We start from the raw sequence: 23089 nt of genomic DNA on the forward strand, positions 1-23089 counted from the left end.
TATCCTAAGTGGACAGTATAAATGTTGCGAGAGGACCCATGTGACAGATGAACCAAGCTTTTTAGCCCATTTCACACACCTGCTTATACCCACTGATCCACTGACTTGTACGAGTTAAGGCAGCTGGTGTATATATATATATACAAACATATATGCTGTGTGTAGCATCGTGTGAAAGAGGGAGGCTAGTATATATTATATAAAAAAAACTTTAAGGCGCTGCTCCAGCATGGCCGCAGTCTAATGAATGAAACAAGTAAAAGAAAGAAAGGAACATGAGAAAAAAAAACCCATACATTTCGTACGTATACCTGCGGCTAAAGACACGCAGCTAGCTTTACTGATTGAGTGTGACAAGGGACGGATTGATGTCTAGCAAGATATATTTAAACGAAGTCTATGAAAAGCATTCGACAATCCAGAATCGACCCACCCTCTCTGATCGAAGTAACCAAGTCTCGAAGGTAAATTCTTCCATTTATTGTGAGATGATGGGGGGTGGATTGGTTCGCAAAAGTTTTGCTTCGTCTCGACGTTTCTATGGAACCTTTGATTTCTTTGTAGGATGCCAAGAAGATTCCGTCCAGATTCTCTGTTGTCGGCTGAATTCCTGATTGTTGTTTCTAAGTTATTTGGGGATGTAAGGTCGGTGAAGTTGCCTCCCCTTGTCCGTCTCTGGTTTGTGTTCGATAAGCTTGGGTACATTTCTGTGTATGTTTTTGGTTTATTTTCCTTCAGCAAGGGCTTATCCGATGCCTATTCTACGATGAACTGTGTTTCGTAGTTAATAAACAAATTGCTTTGTCTTTGCCAGCCTTGTAGCGGGTTTGTTTCTTCAGCTTCACAAGTTGTTTGCCACAGTTTAAAGACACTTTCCAAGCGTTGACCATCTCAATGTTTCTTTAATTCGTTGTAGATTTCCTCATCTATGTTCTTCAATTTTTCTTCATTGCTCAGCGCTCTAAGCTTAAGCACTTCTATTTCTGTCTTCATGTTTTCCAAGTGTTAGTTTCTCCCATAATTGTCTTTGTTGGTCCTGTTCGTTTGGAATACGTTTAATTTGAAGTTTATGAGGCAGAATTTAACCAGTGTTCATAAATTTCTGCCTTGTGCTTGTTTTTGATCATGTTCCAGAAAGTAACCTTTCTGGCTTTAAGTTTTTCATTCTATATGTGTATAATGCGGTTTTTAGTTGCTAGTGGAGGGGGATGGGCTTCTATCTTGTGTATCATCTTTAGGTGGATTTTCAGTTAAGCAATTATTATGTGGTAAAGAATGAAGAGTGGTGCATAATTTGGACAAATGTTGATTGAGCTGTTGCAGGGATTGTTCTTTCTCTTCTTTTCCTCTTGTGTGGAGCGAGTGAGTTCATCAGTGTTGCTAATCAAAAGTCTCAAATTCGTGTTCATCTCTCTCAGTTCCTTAAGAGTCTCTTCATTCCTTAAGAGTCTCTGCGTCTCAAGAAGATTAAGTTTGTCCAAAGACACCTGGAAAAGGTTTAGTTTTTGAAAGCATTATATTTCGGTTGCCTAGTTCCATGAGAGTTACCTTGTCTGTTGGAATACATTTTTAGATTACTGGCACGTACAATACATGCTCACACATGTATGTATGTATGTATATATATATATATATATATATATATATATATATATATATACATACATATGTATACATACATATATATACATACATATATATATATATATATATATATATATATATATATATATATATATATATATATAGGTAAGTGGTAGGTTTGCCTCGATCCTTCAGGGGTAGTCTGAAGCATCCAAGCAACCAGGGGATGTTTAAATCCGGAGGTACTCCTGGGGATCACCTGTATGGGTACCGTCATGGGAAGAGGGCGTCCAGAGGCAGGTAATATGTTGCTTAAACCGTAGTTTATGCATTTACTTGGAGGACAATCAGTAAGTTGTCATAATAGTGTTTGGAGTGTGGATATGTGTATACATATGAGTACGTACATGCACATATATGTTTGTGTGTGTATGCCCATATACATGTTTGTGTGAGTGTGTATGTATGTAGACATTATGAACACAGGAGGTGTTTCTTTCTTTTTTTTATAAATCTCCTTTTACAAAACCACTACATTTTAGGGATGTCAAAAAACCGACACCGGCCCCTAAGTGATGGCCTTGAAAAATTCTGTTTTAGTCGAATGAATCGAATCCAGCACTTATTTTGGTCTGCTTTGCTGAACTGCTAGGTTATAGGAGCATAAACACCAACACCAGTTATCAAGCAGTGATGGGAGACAGACACACAGACATGAGGAGACACACACACACATATATATTCGGTGGGCTTCTTTCAGTTTCCATCCACCAAAACCACTCACAAGGCTTTGGTCGGCTTGAGACTATAGCAGAAGACACTTGCTCAAGGTGGCACGCAGTGAGACTGAACCCAGAACCATGTGGTTGGGAAGCAAGCCTCTTACTACACATAATATATGACAAAGATGGTGGGATAGGCTGGAAGTATAAGGTAAGTGATGACGTATGAACGGTCAAGGGGCCTTGCAAGTAAGACAGACATGTGAGCAGAAGGACAACTAGTGCGTATGACTTTTGCTTTCGGGCTTTCGCTTGGGACAGACATGGTGACCCCGCAAGAGTTCAGGGAAATTGGCGTTAGGTTCTGGCCAGAGGTTAGGTCGGTGTATCCTAAGTGGACAGTATAAATGTTGCGAGAGGACCCATGTGACAGATGAACCAAGCTTTTTAGCCCATTTCACACACCTGCTGTAAAGCGGTTGGCATTTGGAAGGGCATCCAGCTGTAGAAACCTTGCCAAATCAATTTGCGCATGGTGCAGCCTCTTAGCTTGCCAGTCCTCAGTCAAACCGTCCATGGGAAGCAGAATTAAATGATGATGCTTTATTCACAATTTTATAGACTTCTCTCTCACGCTTCCCCTCTTTTTCTTCACTTTTCCCTTCAACCAATCACATGAAGAAGGCATTACAGTCAGATGAAATAACTAAGGAATAAGACTGAGTTAAAAAGAATTCCACGTTTCACTCGCAGCCTCCCTGACTTCAGCCAATCACATGACAGCCTCACGAATGGGCTGAGTAACGGAGGAAGAAGCAGAATTATTATAAGATTGAATTTTCGTTACCAACCCGGCTGAAACTGGCTCTGGCTCCAACTACAAATGTTGTGTTGTTTTTAGAAGTTCTCAATTAAAATCTCCCACCATACCTTAGTCACGTTCTGTTCCTAAAACTGGCTGAATGATAACTGAGTTATTCAACACAGAGCATCTCGAAATAAATGCACCACTGGGAATGATGTATATTGGCTAATACTGGGTTGGGTACACAAGAAAGTTTTAATATAGAGTTGCACATATTAGTGGATGATCAGTTTGTAATTCTGGATCATTTCCTTGTATCCAGAATAATGTGGCTCCTGGCCTTGCCCGGTTCCATGGTTGTAATGTAAAAAGCATCCTGAACACTATTTATTGATTTACTTATATATTTATTCATTTATTTATTTATGTATTTATTAATTTATATATATATATTTTTTATTTATTTATTTATATATATATATATATATATATATATATATATTTATTTATATGGTGTGGCTCCTGGCCTTGCCCAGTTGCTCCCAAGATGTCCAGCCGATGCCAGCAGACAAAATGGATGGTAAATGAGGATAGAATTTATCTATTTTGTATTGTTTTTTTGTCTTTTTCGGGATTTGTGGTTTTATTGTCTAATCTTTTTTTCTTTGTCTTTGCAGCTTTTCCACATAGATGTCGGTATATATAACATTATACATTACATAAATGTGTATGTGCGTGTGCGTGTACAACATGTCCATATACGCATGCATATATACACAGACTGAGAGAAGAAGAAGAGGAGAAGGGGAGTTAGCTGCCTGCTTATATTTGTACTGATGATGTTATTGAAATTACAATAATTATTATTCTTATTAATCTCCCTTCCAACATTCTTGCCTCCTGTTTTCATTTCTTCCTTATTCCTCCTCTTCCTCCCCATCATACCACAACCTCTGACCCCTTGCTGCTTCTCCTTAACCATTTATAGACACGCTCGTGCACATAGACGTCATCTGCCAAATTTCTTTTCTGCTGTGGTGGCGGCAGTGCTGGTGTTGTCCTTTTCTCTCACTATCAGCTTGGTGTAATAATATTTTTCCTTCATAAATGGTAGCTGACCGCACCATACAGTAAGGTTTTAGCAAAGTTGTATTGGAATAATGGGGCTGGGGAGCGGGACATCTTTAAAAATGTGTGTGTGCATGCGTCTTTCTGTAAAAATATATACAAGTTGGGGGGGGGGGCCAAAGGTCATGTGCCAAGATTAAGACTCTAATATCTCTATTGCACATTTCAAAAACAACCCATTTATATTTAATTAGAAAGCAAAACAAATTAGCAAATGTCTGTAGCTTTTATTCTTCGTTGCATGAGGAATATCAACTCCCTGTGACAATGTGTGCACAAATTTCTTTGGACTTTTTTTCTTTTTAAAGCCTCTTTCTGACAGAGACATCTCGGTGGTGAGGGGTCCACTTTGCTATGTGTTGGGCACACCGTATTGCATGAACTTCTCGGACAAATTGACCGGCTGTTGTATGCGATGTTGCTTTTTCTCACGATGCTTTTGGTTGGAGATGTCCACAACTGTTCTGTTCTGTTTTGTTGCACCATCGCAACCAGACTGAAAAACAAGTCCAATGTGCTCCGGAATTGTCAAAGACGTGTTTCAGTTTTTCTAAAATGGAGTGAAATAAAATAATAATAGTAATAATAATAATAATAATGATTTCTTGTTACTCTTATCAAACTCATTGGGCCCCAGGTTAAGCTAAACTCTCCTTATTCTCCCCACCAAAGTGAGGGAGTTTGTGTGTGCTCAATGTTTTCCCATTAGATAGTCTGGTAGGTCTGTTGTCCCTTCATTTAGTTCCTTAGCCATCATAACTGCCCCCGTTTCTCTCTCTCTCTCTCTCTCTCTGCCTCTTCAGTATGTATGTGTTGGGGGAGTCTGTAATGTCGTCATGGTTACTGGGTTTTTTTTTCGTTTGTTCGTTTGCTTTTTCACCACCACAGCTTTACTATTAACAATATTTCAGGGCAGGAAACTCATGATTGTCACCTCATCCCTCCCTCCCTCCTTATTTCTAATATCTTTCTAAATTCTGTTGCTACAACTACGACCACCACCACCCACAAGTACTGCTACTACTACTACTACTGTCATGTCTCTGAATCGGCAGAGCGTCAGACAAAAGGTGCTTTATGGGTAGGTAAGTCTGTTTCCCTTGCTAGCTTTGAATCTGTCAAAATACAGGATGGGCCCAAAGTCACACACTGAGACCCCCCTCTCCCCCATATTTCAAAAACAGCACTTTATGGTTAATTACAACACAAAACTAATTAGGAAATGTCAACATCCTGATTACAAGGGTTCGAAACATTCACCATTTGCAGATTTTTTTATTGTTTGTTGTACAAGGAACAGAATTTCCTGCAGAGATCTTTGCACTGGTTTCTTTGGACTTTTCTTTAGCACAGATAGGGGAGGGGGCAACCATTGGTATTTGTCCTGCACACTGCATGTTGCATGGACTCTTTGCACTAATCAGGCGCAGGCTGTGTGGTAAAGAAGCTTGCTTTCCAACCACATGGTTCCTGGTTCAGTCCCACTGTGTGGCACTTTAAATAAGTGTCCACTAAGCCTCGGGCCAACCAAAGCCTTGCGAGTGGATTTGGTTGACAGAAACTGAAAGAAGCCCGTCGTGTGTATATATATATATATATGTGTGAGTGTGTCTGTCCCTGCCACCATTGTTTGATAGCCGATGGTGTGTTTACGTCCCCCGTAACTTAGCAGTTTGGCAAAAGAGATAGAATAAGTACTAGGCTTAGAAAAAATAATTCCTAGAGTCAATTTGTTCGACTGAGAGGCAGTGCTCCAGCATGGCTGCAGTCATGTGACTGAAACAAATAAAACAATAATCGACCAACAGTGTTTCAATGTTACACAAAATAATAATGATGATTAATAGTAGTATAAGATGTTATATTTTCGTGTGTGACTTTTGGCCCACCCTGTACCCAGAAATATGACCACCACCACAAAAAATAATAATTTTTTTTGCTATTGAAGTATCGAACGGGGTAGACAACTCTAGATATGTTTTGCTCTTATTTGACCTCCGTGAATTACAGCTTGTTTTTGCCAGATGGTAAGATGCATCTGTATACACACACATGTACATACATGCTGCTGCATACAGATAGAGAGATTTGTAAGCCTAATACTTATTCTCTTTTGCCGAAACCACTAAGTTACGGGGACGTAAACACACCAGCATCGATTGTCAAGCGATGGTGGGGGGACAAACACACCTATATATATTTTGAGGGAGGGGACTAGTCGATTATGTTGACCCCCTAGCGTTTTAATTACCCTAACCCTTATAGGTTGAAAGGAACAGTCGACATCGGCGGAATTTGAACTCAGAACGTAAAGACGGACTGAACACCGTTAAGCACTTTGTCCGGCGTGCTAACGATTCTTTACGATTCTGCCTTTAAAAATAATAATAATGTTCGTAATCCTTTCAATTATACGCATGGGCGGGGGTAGTTAATTACATTGACCCCTCAATGTTCGTCAATGTTATATGTCCCCACATACTTTGTTTGTCCCCTCTTTGTGGCCCCTTGTGGTTAATAAAAAAGCACAGTGCATTCTGTCAACACCCCAAATGTAAAATTCTTCCCTGAAGACAGAGGCTGGTGTTACCCAATGATGGAATCAAGTTACAATCATTATTTTGGACCACCAAGCCCCTCCTCCACAAACAACTGCTGGATTCTCAAAGCTCTTAGTCAACCCCTTTAATTCCTGATACCATTTATATTCTGTGTAAGTCGGACCTTTTTATCTGCATACATGTGTATATTTTTTGTATACCAACATGTCTAACTTGCTTCTCCTTACATTTACTCCTCTTCCTGCTCAAGTTGAAATCTCTTGAACACTATGAAGTGTATTCTATGTTGAGACTACCTGTCTCTAATCTATAAACTACATACATATGTATAGGTGCAGGAGTGGCTGTGTGGTACGTAGCCTGCTGACCAACCACATGGTCCTGGGTTCAGTCCCACTGCATGCCACCTTGGGCAAGTGTCTTCTACTATAGCCCTCGGCCAACCAAAGCCTGGTGAGTGGATTTGGTTGACGGACACTGAAAAAAGCCTGTGGAGTTTGTATGTGTATATATATATATATATATATATATATATATATATTATTTTAGTTGAAGAGCGTAGGCTCGAAACGTCAAAGTCTTTCTCTATTGCCGAGCGTTTATCCTGCATTTGAGAATAAAATTATTTCCTTATTTGTATCTTATATAGATTTTGAATTTCTTCCTGTAATAATAATATTGTATATGTCTTGAAATGTTTGCCTTGCCTTAATGTTTAGTGTCCGGTTTAAAAGTTATGTATCCGATGCATTGGAAATCTGCAATGAGTCCATAAATACCGTCCCGGCTATAACCCCTGGAGCCCTAGTAATCCGTTACAGTACTTATCTAGTGTACCTAATCATTTAAATCACCTGTAAACTAAACCCCCATACTTTTTGTGAATCACCATCATCGTCGTTTAACGTCCGCTTTCCATGCTAGCATGGGTTGGACGATTTGACTGAGGACTGGTGAAACCAGATGGCTACACCAGGCTCCATATCTTCGAAACGTCTAGTTAGAATAGAGGCAGCTGACGAAGGAATAATTCCAAGTGGCTTTCTGTTTTCTTATGTGTTCGTTCCGTTGTCTGTAGTTCATTGTTCTAACGTCCTGTACCCTGATATGCATCTCTATACACATGTAAATGTGAGTATGTACATATATGTGTGTATACATGCATATATATCCTTTGTATTATTATATATATATATGTAAAATACAAAAAAGGGACAAGAACGCAAAACATCCAGAGAGATGATACAAAGAAATCAAGGATGGGTCATTCGGAGTTTTCTTTCCTCAGTCGAGTTCCAGATTCTCTTTGCATCTGTGTTTGTCCTCCGCCACCACTTCACAGCCGGTGTTGGTGTGTTTATGGCCCCATCACTTAGTGGTTTGGCAGAATAAAACTGATAGAATAAGAACTGAACTTTAAAAATAAAACACTGCCAGGTTTGACTTGAATGGTTCAACCTTTGAATGTGGTGCTCCAGCATGGCTGCAGCCAAGCATTTTGTCCAGGGTGCTAGAAATGTTGCCAGGTCACTGAACTGAGGCCAAATGGTGAAGATTACTGTAATTATAATTAACGGAAACATTTTAATTAATTTAAAGTACACAGTGATGAAACAGAAAGATTCATTTCATTAATTAATTGTATTCTTTAATTAATTATTGTTATTTCACCCCAGGTCAGTCCTGATCCAGGCAGACCTACGATTAAACATGTTCCAGTCGTGACCATCCCATCTTTTATTCAGGCATAGTGTATCTAGGACTACATTATCTTAATGTATAGTATAGTAGTTAGTATTAGTGGCTATAGGTGTTGTTTAGCCCCAGGTCAGTCCTGATCCAGGCAGACCTACGATTAAACATGTTCCAGTCGTGACCACCCCACCTTATATTCAGGCATAGTGTATCTAGAACTACATTATCTAATGTACAGCGTAGCAGTTAGTATTAGTGGCTGTAGTCGTTCTTTAGCCCCAGGTCACTCCTGATCCAGTCAGACGTTCCAGTTGTGACCATCCCATCTTTTACTCACACACAACCTATAATAATAATATTGTTACTCATTAAATTATTTAATGTTTGTTTAAATCTTAATTAAGGAAATTACTGAACATATATTTTAATTAAATCAATTAAGAGTAATTAGCCAAAAGTAAGACTGCAATTCCACGAACAGGCATCTCCGGACACTTAGAAATCTGTATTTCTTTTATCTTTCACTTGTTTTAGGCACGAGCCCGTGGCCATGCTGGAGTACCACCTTGAAGCTTGAAGAATTCTACAACCAAATGAATCAACCTCAGGAATTTTTTCTTTTAATCTTACATCATTTGACAGAAACCATTATGGGGTCAGTTGGCCCCATAATAGGTCTGTGCGGTCATCTGACAGGGACAGTTTCTTTAATTAATTTATACGAATTGTATGCATGTTTGTAATGGTTAGATGGGGGTGGGGAGCGCTAGGAATGTGGCTTGTGGGGGTAGAACGCCTAAAATGTTGGACTAGTTGGTTACATGGACTCCAGTGGTCAACTGGCACCTATTTTATCGACCCCCGAAAGAACGAGAGGCCTCTGGAAATTGAACTCGAAACATAAAGACAAACGAACGGCTGCCAAACATTTCGCCCACACGTGCTAACGACTCAGCCAGCTCCCTTTGCTTGTTTCACTCATTTGACTGCGGCCATGCTGGAGCACCGCCTTTATAGTCGAGTAAACCGACCCCAGGACTTATTCTTTGTAAGCCTAATACTTATTCTCTTTTGCCGAAACCACTAAGTTACGGGGACGTAAACACACCAGCATCGATTGTCAAGCGATGGTGGGGGGACAAACACAGACACACAAACACACCTACATATTTTGAGGGAGGGGACTAGTCGATTATGTTGACCCCCTAGCGTTTTAATTACCCTAACCCTTATAGGTTGAAAGGAACAGTCGACATCGGCGGAATTTGAACTCAGAACGTAAAGACGGACTGAACACCGTTAAGCACTTTCTCCGGCGTGCTAACGATTCTGCCTTTAAAAATAATAATAATGTTCGTAATCCTTTCAATTATACGCATGGGCGGGGGTAGTTAATTACATTGACCCCTCAATGTTCGTCTTTTAATTAATAATCGATCCCAGAAGGATCTTAGAAGCTAAAACACATTCGTCCAGCGAAATAAAGATTCTGATCGCAGAGAAACAAAGGGAAGTAACTCGGAGAAGCCAGAGTAAAATAGAGACGTTACAGATAGATGGCGCTGGTGTTTGTTGTTGGTTTGTCATAGCAATGGCGGTGAAGATGGCGGTAGGAACTCGTTAAAATTACTCTTTTCCTTGTTTCAGTCCTTTTGACTGCGTCCAAGCTGGAGCACCGCCTTTATAGTCGGTCAAATCGACCGCAGGACTTACTCTTTGTAAGCCTGGTACTTATTCTATCGGTCTCTTTTGCCGAAACCGCTAATTTACGTTGACGTAAACACACCAGCATCGGTTGTCAAGCGATGTTGGGAGGTGGGGACAAACAGACACACAAACATATACACACACATACATATATACAACGGGCTTCTTTCAGTTTCCGCCTACCAAATCCACTCCTTACGGTCTTTATTTCTTTCTCTGTCTTATTTCTTTGACCGGTTTCAGTCAGTATTTGTATCCGCCATCACTTGTTTACAACCCCAGGACCAGACATTTTATTTTCTTTTCGATAATTTATTAAGTTTGATTCGTTCGACGAAAACCGTTCACAGGGAACACGTCTGTGGAATACACAGCCACTTAAACATTAATTTCACCGTACCCCAGTCCACTTACCTGGCAAAAATCACTTACACCTGTAATTCAAAGGGACCGGCCTTGTCACATTGTATTTCTTTGTAAATTACGTGAAGAAGACGTGTCTGCGGAGTACTGAGCCACATGCATGCTAATTTTCTGTTGATTGAATTGTAATCGATATGTCACTTTCGCTTCATACTGTTTTATTGACCTTGAAAAATAAAGCTGACAAATATATACACATACATTACTAGATTCATAATATATACACACAAGCACATACATTACTAGATTCATAATATATACATACATAACTCGATTCATAATATATGCACACACCTTACTAGATTCATAATATGTACACACACCTTACTAGATTGATAATATATACACATACATACATTACTCGATTCATAATATATACACACAAGCACATACATAACTCGATTCATAATATATGCACACACGTTACTCGATTCATAATATGTACACACACCTTACTAGATTCATAATATATACACATACATACATTACTAGATTCATAATATATACACATACATTACTCGATTCATAATATATACACACACTACTAGATTGATAATATATACACATACATACATTACTCGATTCATAATATGTACACACACATTACTAGATTCATAATATATACACACACATTACTCGATTCATAATATATACACACACATTACTAGATTCATAATATATACACATACATACATTACTCGATTCATAATATATATACACACACACACACATTACTAGATTCATAATATATACACATACATACATTACTCGATTCATAATATATACACACAAGCACACACATTACTCCATTCATAATACACACACACCTTACTAGATTCATAATATATACACACAAGCACACACATTACTCGATTCATAATATATACACACAGCTTACTCGATTCATAATATATACACATACATCCATTACTCCATTCATAACATATACACACACATTACTCGATTCATAATATATACACACACACATTACTCGATTCATAATATATACACACACACACTACTAGATTCATAATATATACACATACATACATTACTCCATTCATAATATATACACACACATTATTAGATTCATAATATATACATTACTCGATTCATAATATATACACACAAGTACATACATTGCTCGATTCATAATATATACACACACACACATTACTACATTCATAATATGTACACACAAGTACATACATTACTCGATTCATAATATATACACATACATACATTACTCGATTCATAATATATACACATACCTACATTACTCCATTCATAATACACATACACCTTACTAGATTCATAATATACATACACTACTAGATTCATAATATATACACACACACTCTCACTACTAGATTTATAATATATACACACAAGCATATACATTACTCGATTCATAATATTTACACACACACACACACACATTACTAGATTCATAATATATACACACAAGCACATACATTACTCAATTCATAATATATACACATACATTACTAGGTTCATAATATACATACATTACTCGATTCATAATATATACACACACATAGATCACTAGGTTCATAATATACACACATTACTACTTGATTCATAATATATACACACAAGCACACACATTACTCGATTCATAATATATACACACACATTACTCGATACATAATATATACACATATATTACGCTATTCATAATATATACACATACATTACTCGATTCATGATATATACACATACATACATGACTTGATTCATAATATATACACACACATTACTAGATTCATAATATATACACATACATACATTACTCGATTCATAATATATATACACACACACACACATTACTAGATTCATAATATATACACATACATACATTACTCGATTCATAATATATACACACAAGCACACACATTACTCCATTCATAATACACACACACCTTACTAGATTCATAATATATACACATACATACATTACTCGATTCATAATATATACACATACATACATTACTCCATTCATAATACACATACACCTTACTAGATTCATAATATACATACACTACTAGATTCATAATATATACACACACACTCTCACTACTAGATTTATAATATATACACACAAGCATATATATTACTCGATTCATAATATTTACACACACACACACACATTACTAGATTCATAATATATACACACAAGCACATACATTACTCAATTCATAGTATATACACATACATTACTAGGTTCATAATATACATACATTACTCGATTCATAATATATACACACACATAGATCACTAGGTTCATAATATACACACATTACTACTTGATTCATAATATATACACACAAGCACACACATTACTCGATTCATAATATATACACACACATTACTCGATTCATAATATATACACATATATTACGCTATTCATAATATATACACATACATTACTCGATTCATAATATATACACATACATACATGACTTGATTCATAATATATACACACACATTACTCGATTCATAATATATACACACACATTACTAGATTCATAATATATACACATACATACATTACTCGATTCATAATATATATACACACACACACACACACACATTACTAGATTCATAATATATACACATACATACATTACTCGATTCATAATATATACACACAAGCACACACATTACTCCATTCATAATACACACACACCTTACTAGATTCATAATATATACACATACAATACTCGATTCATAATATATACACATACATCCATTACTCCATTCATAACATATACACACACATTACTCGATTCATAATATATACACACACACATTACTCGATTCATAATATATACACACACACACTACTAGATTCATAATATATACACATACATACATTACTCCATTCATAATATATACACACACATTACTAGATTCATAATATATACATTACTCGATTCATAATATATACACACACACATTACTACATTCATAATATATACACACAAGTACATACATTGCTCGATTCATAATATATACACACACACACATTACTACATTCATAATATGTACACACAAGTACATACATTACTCGATTCATAATATATACACATACATACATTACTCGATTCATAATATATACACATACCTACATTACTCCATTCATAATACACATACACCTTACTAGATTCATAATATACATACACTACTAGATTCATAATATATACACACACACTCTCACTACTAGATTTATAATATATACACACAAGCATATACATTACTCGATTCATAATATTTACACACACACACATACATTACTAGATTCATAATATATACACACAAGCACATACATTACTCAATTCATAATATATACACATACATTACTAGGTTCATAATATACATACATTACTTGATTCATAATATATACACACACATAGATCACTAGGTTCATAATATACACACATTACTACTTGATTCATAATATATACACACAAGCACACACATTACTCGATTCATAATATATACACACACATTACTCGATTCATAATATATACACATATATTACGCTATTCATAATATATACACATACATTACTCGATTCATAATATATACACATACATACATGACTTGATTCATAATATATACACACACGTTACTCGATTCATAATATATACACACACATTACTAGATTCATAATATATACACATACATACATTACTCGATTCATAATATATATACACACACACACACATTACTAGATTCATAATATATACACATACATACATTACTCGATTCATAATATATACACACAAGCACACACATTACTCCATTCATAATACACACACACCTTACTAGATTCATAATATATACACATACATACATTACTCGATTCATAATATATATACACACACACACACATTACTAGATTCATAATATATACACATACATTACTAGGTTCATAATATACATACATTACTCGATTCATAATATATACACACACATAGATCACTAGGTTCATAATATACACACATTACTACTTGATTCATAATATATACACACAAACACACACATTACTCGATTCATAATATATACACACACATTACTCAATTCATAATATATACACGTATATTACGCTATTCATAATATATACACATACATTACTCGATTCATAATATATACACATACATACATGACTTGATTCATAATATATACACACACATTACTCGATTCATAATATATACACACACATTACTAGATTCATAATATATACACATACATACATTACTCGATTCATAATATATATACACACACACACACATTACTCGATTCATAATATATACACATACATTACTCGATTCATAATATATACACGCAAGCACACACATTACTCCATTCATAATACACACACACCTTACTAGATTCATAATATATACACATACATACATTACTCCATTCATAATATATACACACACATTACTAGATTCATAATATATACATTACTCGATTCATAATATATACACACACACATTACTACATTCATAATATATACACACAAGTACATACATTGCTCGATTCATAATATATACACACACACACATTACTACATTCATAATATGTACACACAAGTACATACATTACTCGATTCATAATATATACACATACATACATTACTCGATTCATAATATATACACATACATACATTACTCCATTTATAATACACATACACCTTACTAGATTCATAATATACATACACTACTAGATTCATAATATATACACACACACTCTCACTACTAGATTTATAATATATACACACAAGCATATACATTACTCGATTCATAATATTTACACACACACACACACATTACTAGATTCATAATATATACACACAAGCACATACATTACTCAATTCATAATATATACACATACATTACTAGGTTCATAATATACATACATTACTCGAGTCATAATATATACACACACATAGATCACTAGGTTCATAATATACACACATTACTACTTGATTCATAATATATACACACAAGCACACACATTACTCGATTCATAATATATACACATATATTACGCTATTCATAATATATACACATACATTACTCGATTCATAATATATACACATACATACATGACTTGATTCATAATATATACACACACATTACTCGATTCATAATATATACACACACATTACTAGATTCATAATATATACACATACATACATTACTCGATTCATAATATATATACACACACACACACATTACTAGATTCATAATATATACACATACATACATTACTCGATTCATAATATATACACACAAGCACACACATTACTCCATTCATAATACACACACACCTTACTAGATTCATAATATATACACATACATTACTCGATTCATAATATATACACATACATCCATTACTCCATTCATAACATATACACACACATTACTCGATTCATAATATATACACACACACATTACTCGATTCATAATATATACACACACACACTACTAGATTCATAATATATACACATACATACATTACTCCATTCATAATATATACACACACATTACTAGATTCATAATATATACATTACTCGATTCATAATATATACACACACACATTACTACATTCATAATATATACACACAAGTACATACATTGCTCGATTCATAATATATACACACACACACATTACTACATTCATAATATGTACACACAAGTACATACATTACTCGATTCATAATATATACACATACATACATTACTCGATTCATAATATATACACATACCTACATTACTCCATTCATAATACACATACACCTTACTAGATTCATAATATACATACACTACTAGATTCATAATATATACACACACACTCTCACTACTAGATTTATAATATATACACACAAGCATATACATTACTCGATTCATAATATTTACACACACACACATACATTACTAGATTCATAATATATACACACAAGCACATACATTACTCAATTCATAATATATACACATACATTACTAGGTTCATAATATACATACATTACTTGATTCATAATATATACACACACATAGATCACTAGGTTCATAATATACACACATTACTACTTGATTCATAATATATACACACAAGCACACACATTACTCGATTCATAATATATACACACACATTACTCGATTCATAATATATACACATATATTACGCTATTCATAATATATACACACACATTACTCGATTCATAATATATACACACACATTACTAGATTCATAATATATACACATACATACATTACTCGATTCATAATATATATACACACACACACACATTACTAGATTCATAATATATACACATACATACATTACTCGATTCATAATATATACACACAAGCACACACATTACTCCATTCATAATACACACACACCTTACTAGATTCATGATATATACACATACATACATTACTCGATTCATAATATATATACACACACACACACATTACTAGATTCATAATATATACACATACATTACTAGGTTCATAATATACATACATTACTCGATTCATAATATATACACACACATAGATCACTAGGTTCATAATATACACACATTACTACTTGATTCATAATATATACACACAAACACACACATTACTCGATTCATAATATATACACACACATTACTCAATTCATAATATATACACATATATTACGCTATTCATAATATATACACATACATTACTCGATTCATAATATATACACATACATACATGACTTGATTCATAATATATACACACACATTACTCGATTCATAATATATACACACACATTACTAGATTCATAATATATACACATACATACATTACTCGATTCATAATATATATACACACACACACACATTACTCGATTCATAATATATACACATACATTACTCGATTCATAATATATACACACAAGCACACACATTACTCCATTCATAATACACACACACCTTACTAGATTCATAATATATACACATACATACATTACTCCATTCATAATATATACACACACATTACTAGATTCATAATATATACATTACTCGATTCATAATATATACACACACACATTACTACATTCATAATATATACACACAAGTACATACATTGCTCGATTCATAATATATACACACACACACATTACTACATTCATAATATGTACACACAAGTACATACATTACTCGATTCATAATATATACACATACATACATTACTCGATTCATAATATATACACATACATACATTACTCCATTTATAATACACATACACCTTACTAGATTCATAATATACATACACTACTAGATTCATAATATATACACACACACTCTCACTACTAGATTTATAATATATACACACAAGCATATACATTACTCGATTCATAATATTTACACACACACACACACATTACTAGATTCATAATATATACACACAAGCACATACATTACTCAATTCATAATATATACACATACATTACTAGGTTCATAATATACATACATTACTCGAGTCATAATATATACACACACATAGATCACTAGGTTCATAATATACACACATTACTACTTGATTCATAATATATACACACAAGCACACACATTACTCGATTCATAATATATACACATATATTACGCTATTCATAATATATACACATACATTACTCGATTCATAATATATACACATACATACATGACTTGATTCATAATATATACACACACATTACTCGATTCATAATATATACACACACATTACTAGATTCATAATATATACACATACATACATTACTCGATTCATAATATATATACACACACACACACATTACTAGATTCATAATATATACACATACATACATTACTCGATTCATAATATATACACACAAGCACACACATTACTCCATTCATAATACACACACACCTTACTAGATTCATAATATATACACATACATTACTCGATTCATAATATATACACATACATCCATTACTCCATTCATAACATATACACACACATTACTCGATTCATAATATATACCCACACACATTACTCGATTCATAATATATACACACACACACTACTAGATTCATAATATATACACATACATACATTACTCCATTCATAATATATACACACACATTACTAGATTCATAATATATACATTACTCGATTCATAATATATATACACACACATTACTACATTCATAATATATACACACAAGTACATACATTGCTCGATTCATAATATATACACATACATACATTACTCGATTCATAATATATACACATACATACATTACTCAATTCATAATATATACACATACATACATTACTCCATTTATAATACACATACACCTTACTAGATTCATAATATACATACACTACTAGATTCATAATATATACACACACACTCTCACTACTAGATTTATAATATATACACACAAGCATGTACATTACTCGATTCATAATATTTACACACACACACACATTACTAGATTCATAATATATACACACAAGCACATACATTACTCAATTCATAATATATACACATACATTACTAGGTTCATAATATACATACATTACTCGATTCATAATATATACACACACATAGATCACTAGGCTCATAATATACACACATTACTACTTGATTCATAATATATACACACAAGCACACACATTACTCGATTCATAATATATACACACACATTACTCGATTCATAATATATACACATATATTACGCTATTCATAATATATACACATACATTACTCGATTCATAATATATACACATACATACATGACTTGATTCATAATATATACACACACATTACTCGATTCATAATATATACACACACATTACTAGATTCATAATATATACACATACATACATTACTCGATTCATAATATATATACACACACACACACACACACATTACTAGATTCATAATATATACACATACATACATTACTCGATTCATAATATATACACACAAGCACACACATTACTCCATTCATAATACACACACACCTTACTAGATTCATAATATATACACATACAATACTCGATTCATAATATATACACATACATCCATTACTCCATTCATAACATATACACACACATTACTCGATTCATAATATATACACACACACATTACTCGATTCATAATATATACACACACACACTACTAGATTCATAATATATACACATACATACATTACTCCATTCATAATATATACACACACATTACTAGATTCATAATATATACATTACTCGATTCATAATATATACACACACACATTACTACATTCATAATATATACACACAAGTACATACATTGCTCGATTCATAATATATACACACACACACATTACTACATTCATAATATGTACACACAAGTACATACATTACTCGATTCATAATATATACACATACATACATTACTCGATTCATAATATATACACATACCTACATTACTCCATTCATAATACACATACACCTTACTAGATTCATAATATACATACACTACTAGATTCATAATATATACACACACACTCTCACTACTAGATTTATAATATATACACACAAGCATATACATTACTCGATTCATAATATTTACACACACACACATACATTACTAGATTCATAATATATACACACAAGCACATACATTACTCAATTCATAATATATACACATACATTACTAGGTTCATAATATACATACATTACTTGATTCATAATATATACACACACATAGATCACTAGGTTCATAATATACACACATTACTACTTGATTCATAATATATACACACAAGCACACACATTACTCGATTCATAATATATACACACACATTACTCGATTCATAATATATACACATATATTACGCTATTCATAATATATACACATACATTACTCGATTCATAATATATACACATACATACATGACTTGATTCATAATATATACACACACATTACTCGATTCATAATATATACACACACATTACTAGATTCATAATATATACACATACATACATTACTCGATTCATAATATATATACACACACACACACATTACTAGATTCATAATATATACACATACATACATTACTCGATTCATAATATATACACACAAGCACACACATTACTCCATTCATAATACACACACACCTTACTAGATTCATAATATATACACATACATACATTACTCGATTCATAATATATATACACACACACACACATTACTAGATTCATAATATATACACATACATTACTAGGTTCATAATATACATACATTACTCGATTCATAATATATACACACACATAGATCACTAGGTTCATAATATACACACATTACTACTTGATTCATAATATATACACACAAACACACACATTACTCGATTCATAATATATACACACACATTACTCAATTCATAATATATACACATATATTACGCTATTCATAATATATACACATACATTACTCGATTCATAATATATACACATACATACATGACTTGATTCATAATATATACACACACATTACTCGATTCATAATATATACACACACATTACAAGATTCATAATATATACACATACATACATTACTCGATTCATAATATATATACACACACACACACATTACTCGATTCATAATATATACACATACATTACTCGATTCATAATATATACACACAAGCACACACATTACTCCATTCATAATACACACACACCTTACTAGATTCATAATATATACACATACATACATTACTCCATTCATAATATATACACACACATTACTAGATTCATAATATATACATTACTCGATTCATAATATATACACACACACATTACTACATTCATAATATATACACACAAGTACATACATTGCTCGATTCATAATATATACACACACACACATTACTACATTCATAATATGTACACACAAGTACATACATTACTCGATTCATAATATATACACATACATACATTACTCGATTCATAATATATACACATACATACATTACTCCATTTATAATACACATACACCTTACTAGATTCATAATATACATACACTACTAGATTCATAATATATACACACACACTCTCACTACTAGATTTATAATATATACACACAAGCATATACATTACTCGATTCATAATATTTACACACACACACACACATTACTAGATTCATAATATATACACACAAGCACATACATTACTCAATTCATAATATATACACATACATTACTAGGTTCATAATATACATACATTACTCGAGTCATAATATATACACACACATAGATCACTAGGTTCATAATATACACACATTACTACTTGATTCATAATATATACACACAAGCACACACATTACTCGATTCATAATATATAAACATATATTACGCTATTCATAATATATACACATACATTACTCGATTCATAATATATACACATACATACATGACTTGATTCATAATATATACACACACATTACTCGATTCATAATATATACACATACATACATGACTTGATTCATAATATATACACACACATTACTCGATTCATAATATATACACACACATTACTAGATTCATAATATATACACATACATACATTACTCGATTCATAATATATACACACAAGCACACACATTACTCCATTCATAATACACACACACCTTACTAGATTCATAATATATATACATACATTACTCGATTCATAATATATACACATACATCCATTACTCCATTCATAACATATACACACACATTACTCGATTCATAATATATACACACACACATTACTCGATTCATAATATATACACACACACACACTACTAGATTCATAATATATACACATACATACATTACTCCATTCATAATATATACACACACATTACTAGATTCATAATATATACATTACTCGATTCATAATATATACACACACACATTACTACATTCATAATATATACACACAAGTACATACATTGCTCGATTCATAATATATACACACACACACATTACTACATTCATAATATGTACACACAAGTACATACATTACTCGATTCATAATATATACACATACATACATTACTCGATTCATAATATATACACATACCTACATTACTCCATTCATAATACACATACACCTTACTAGATTCATAATATACATACATTACTTGATACATAATATATACACACACACTCTCACTACTAGATTTATAATATATACACACAAGCATATACATTACTCGATTCATAATATTTACACACACACACATACATTACTAGATTCATAATATATACACACAAGCACATACATTACTCAATTCATAATATATACACATACATTACTAGGTTCATAATATACATACATTACTTGATTCATAATATATACACACACATAGATCACTAGGTTCATAATATACACACA

General features: G+C 32.9%; 1 protein-coding gene and 1 long non-coding RNA gene across 16 annotated transcripts in view; one reads left to right on the forward strand and one right to left on the reverse strand.

Moving 5' to 3' along the window:
* The first annotated feature begins 316 nt into the window (after window positions 1-316).
* The window catches only part of LOC149129226 (uncharacterized), a 44440-nt gene continuing 21667 nt past the window's right edge, over window positions 317-23089 (forward strand). For 10 of the 15 annotated variants that reach the window (XR_016240168.1, XR_016240169.1, XR_016240172.1 and 7 more), the window contains exons 1-4: window positions 322-464; window positions 3789-3807; window positions 5151-5324; window positions 9030-10104. Coding sequence is in view for 4 of the 15 variants with exons in the window: in XM_089346688.1 (XP_089202814.1) it covers window positions 369-464; window positions 3789-3807; window positions 5151-5324; window positions 9030-9238 (498 nt within the window). In the remaining 11 variants the exon portion in view is untranslated. Of the gene's footprint in view, window positions 465-3788; window positions 3808-5150; window positions 5325-9029; window positions 10826-23089 lie in introns of those variants that run through there. The other 5 variants (XM_089346688.1, XM_089346689.1, XR_016240177.1 and 2 more) reach the window with 5 other exon arrangements.
* LOC149129227 (uncharacterized) lies at window positions 4021-11153 on the reverse strand. Its single transcript, XR_016240180.1, has 3 exons — window positions 11048-11153; window positions 10617-10919; window positions 4021-4789 (listed from the first exon to the last, which is right to left on the reverse strand). It is a non-coding gene; the product is annotated as an uncharacterized LOC149129227 (long non-coding RNA).

Source organism: Octopus bimaculoides, unplaced genomic scaffold, assembly GCF_046866305.1.
Source record: "Octopus bimaculoides isolate indiv1 unplaced genomic scaffold, ASM4686630v1 contig95, whole genome shotgun sequence".
Lineage (NCBI taxonomy): Eukaryota > Metazoa > Mollusca > Cephalopoda > Octopoda > Octopodidae > Octopus > Octopus bimaculoides.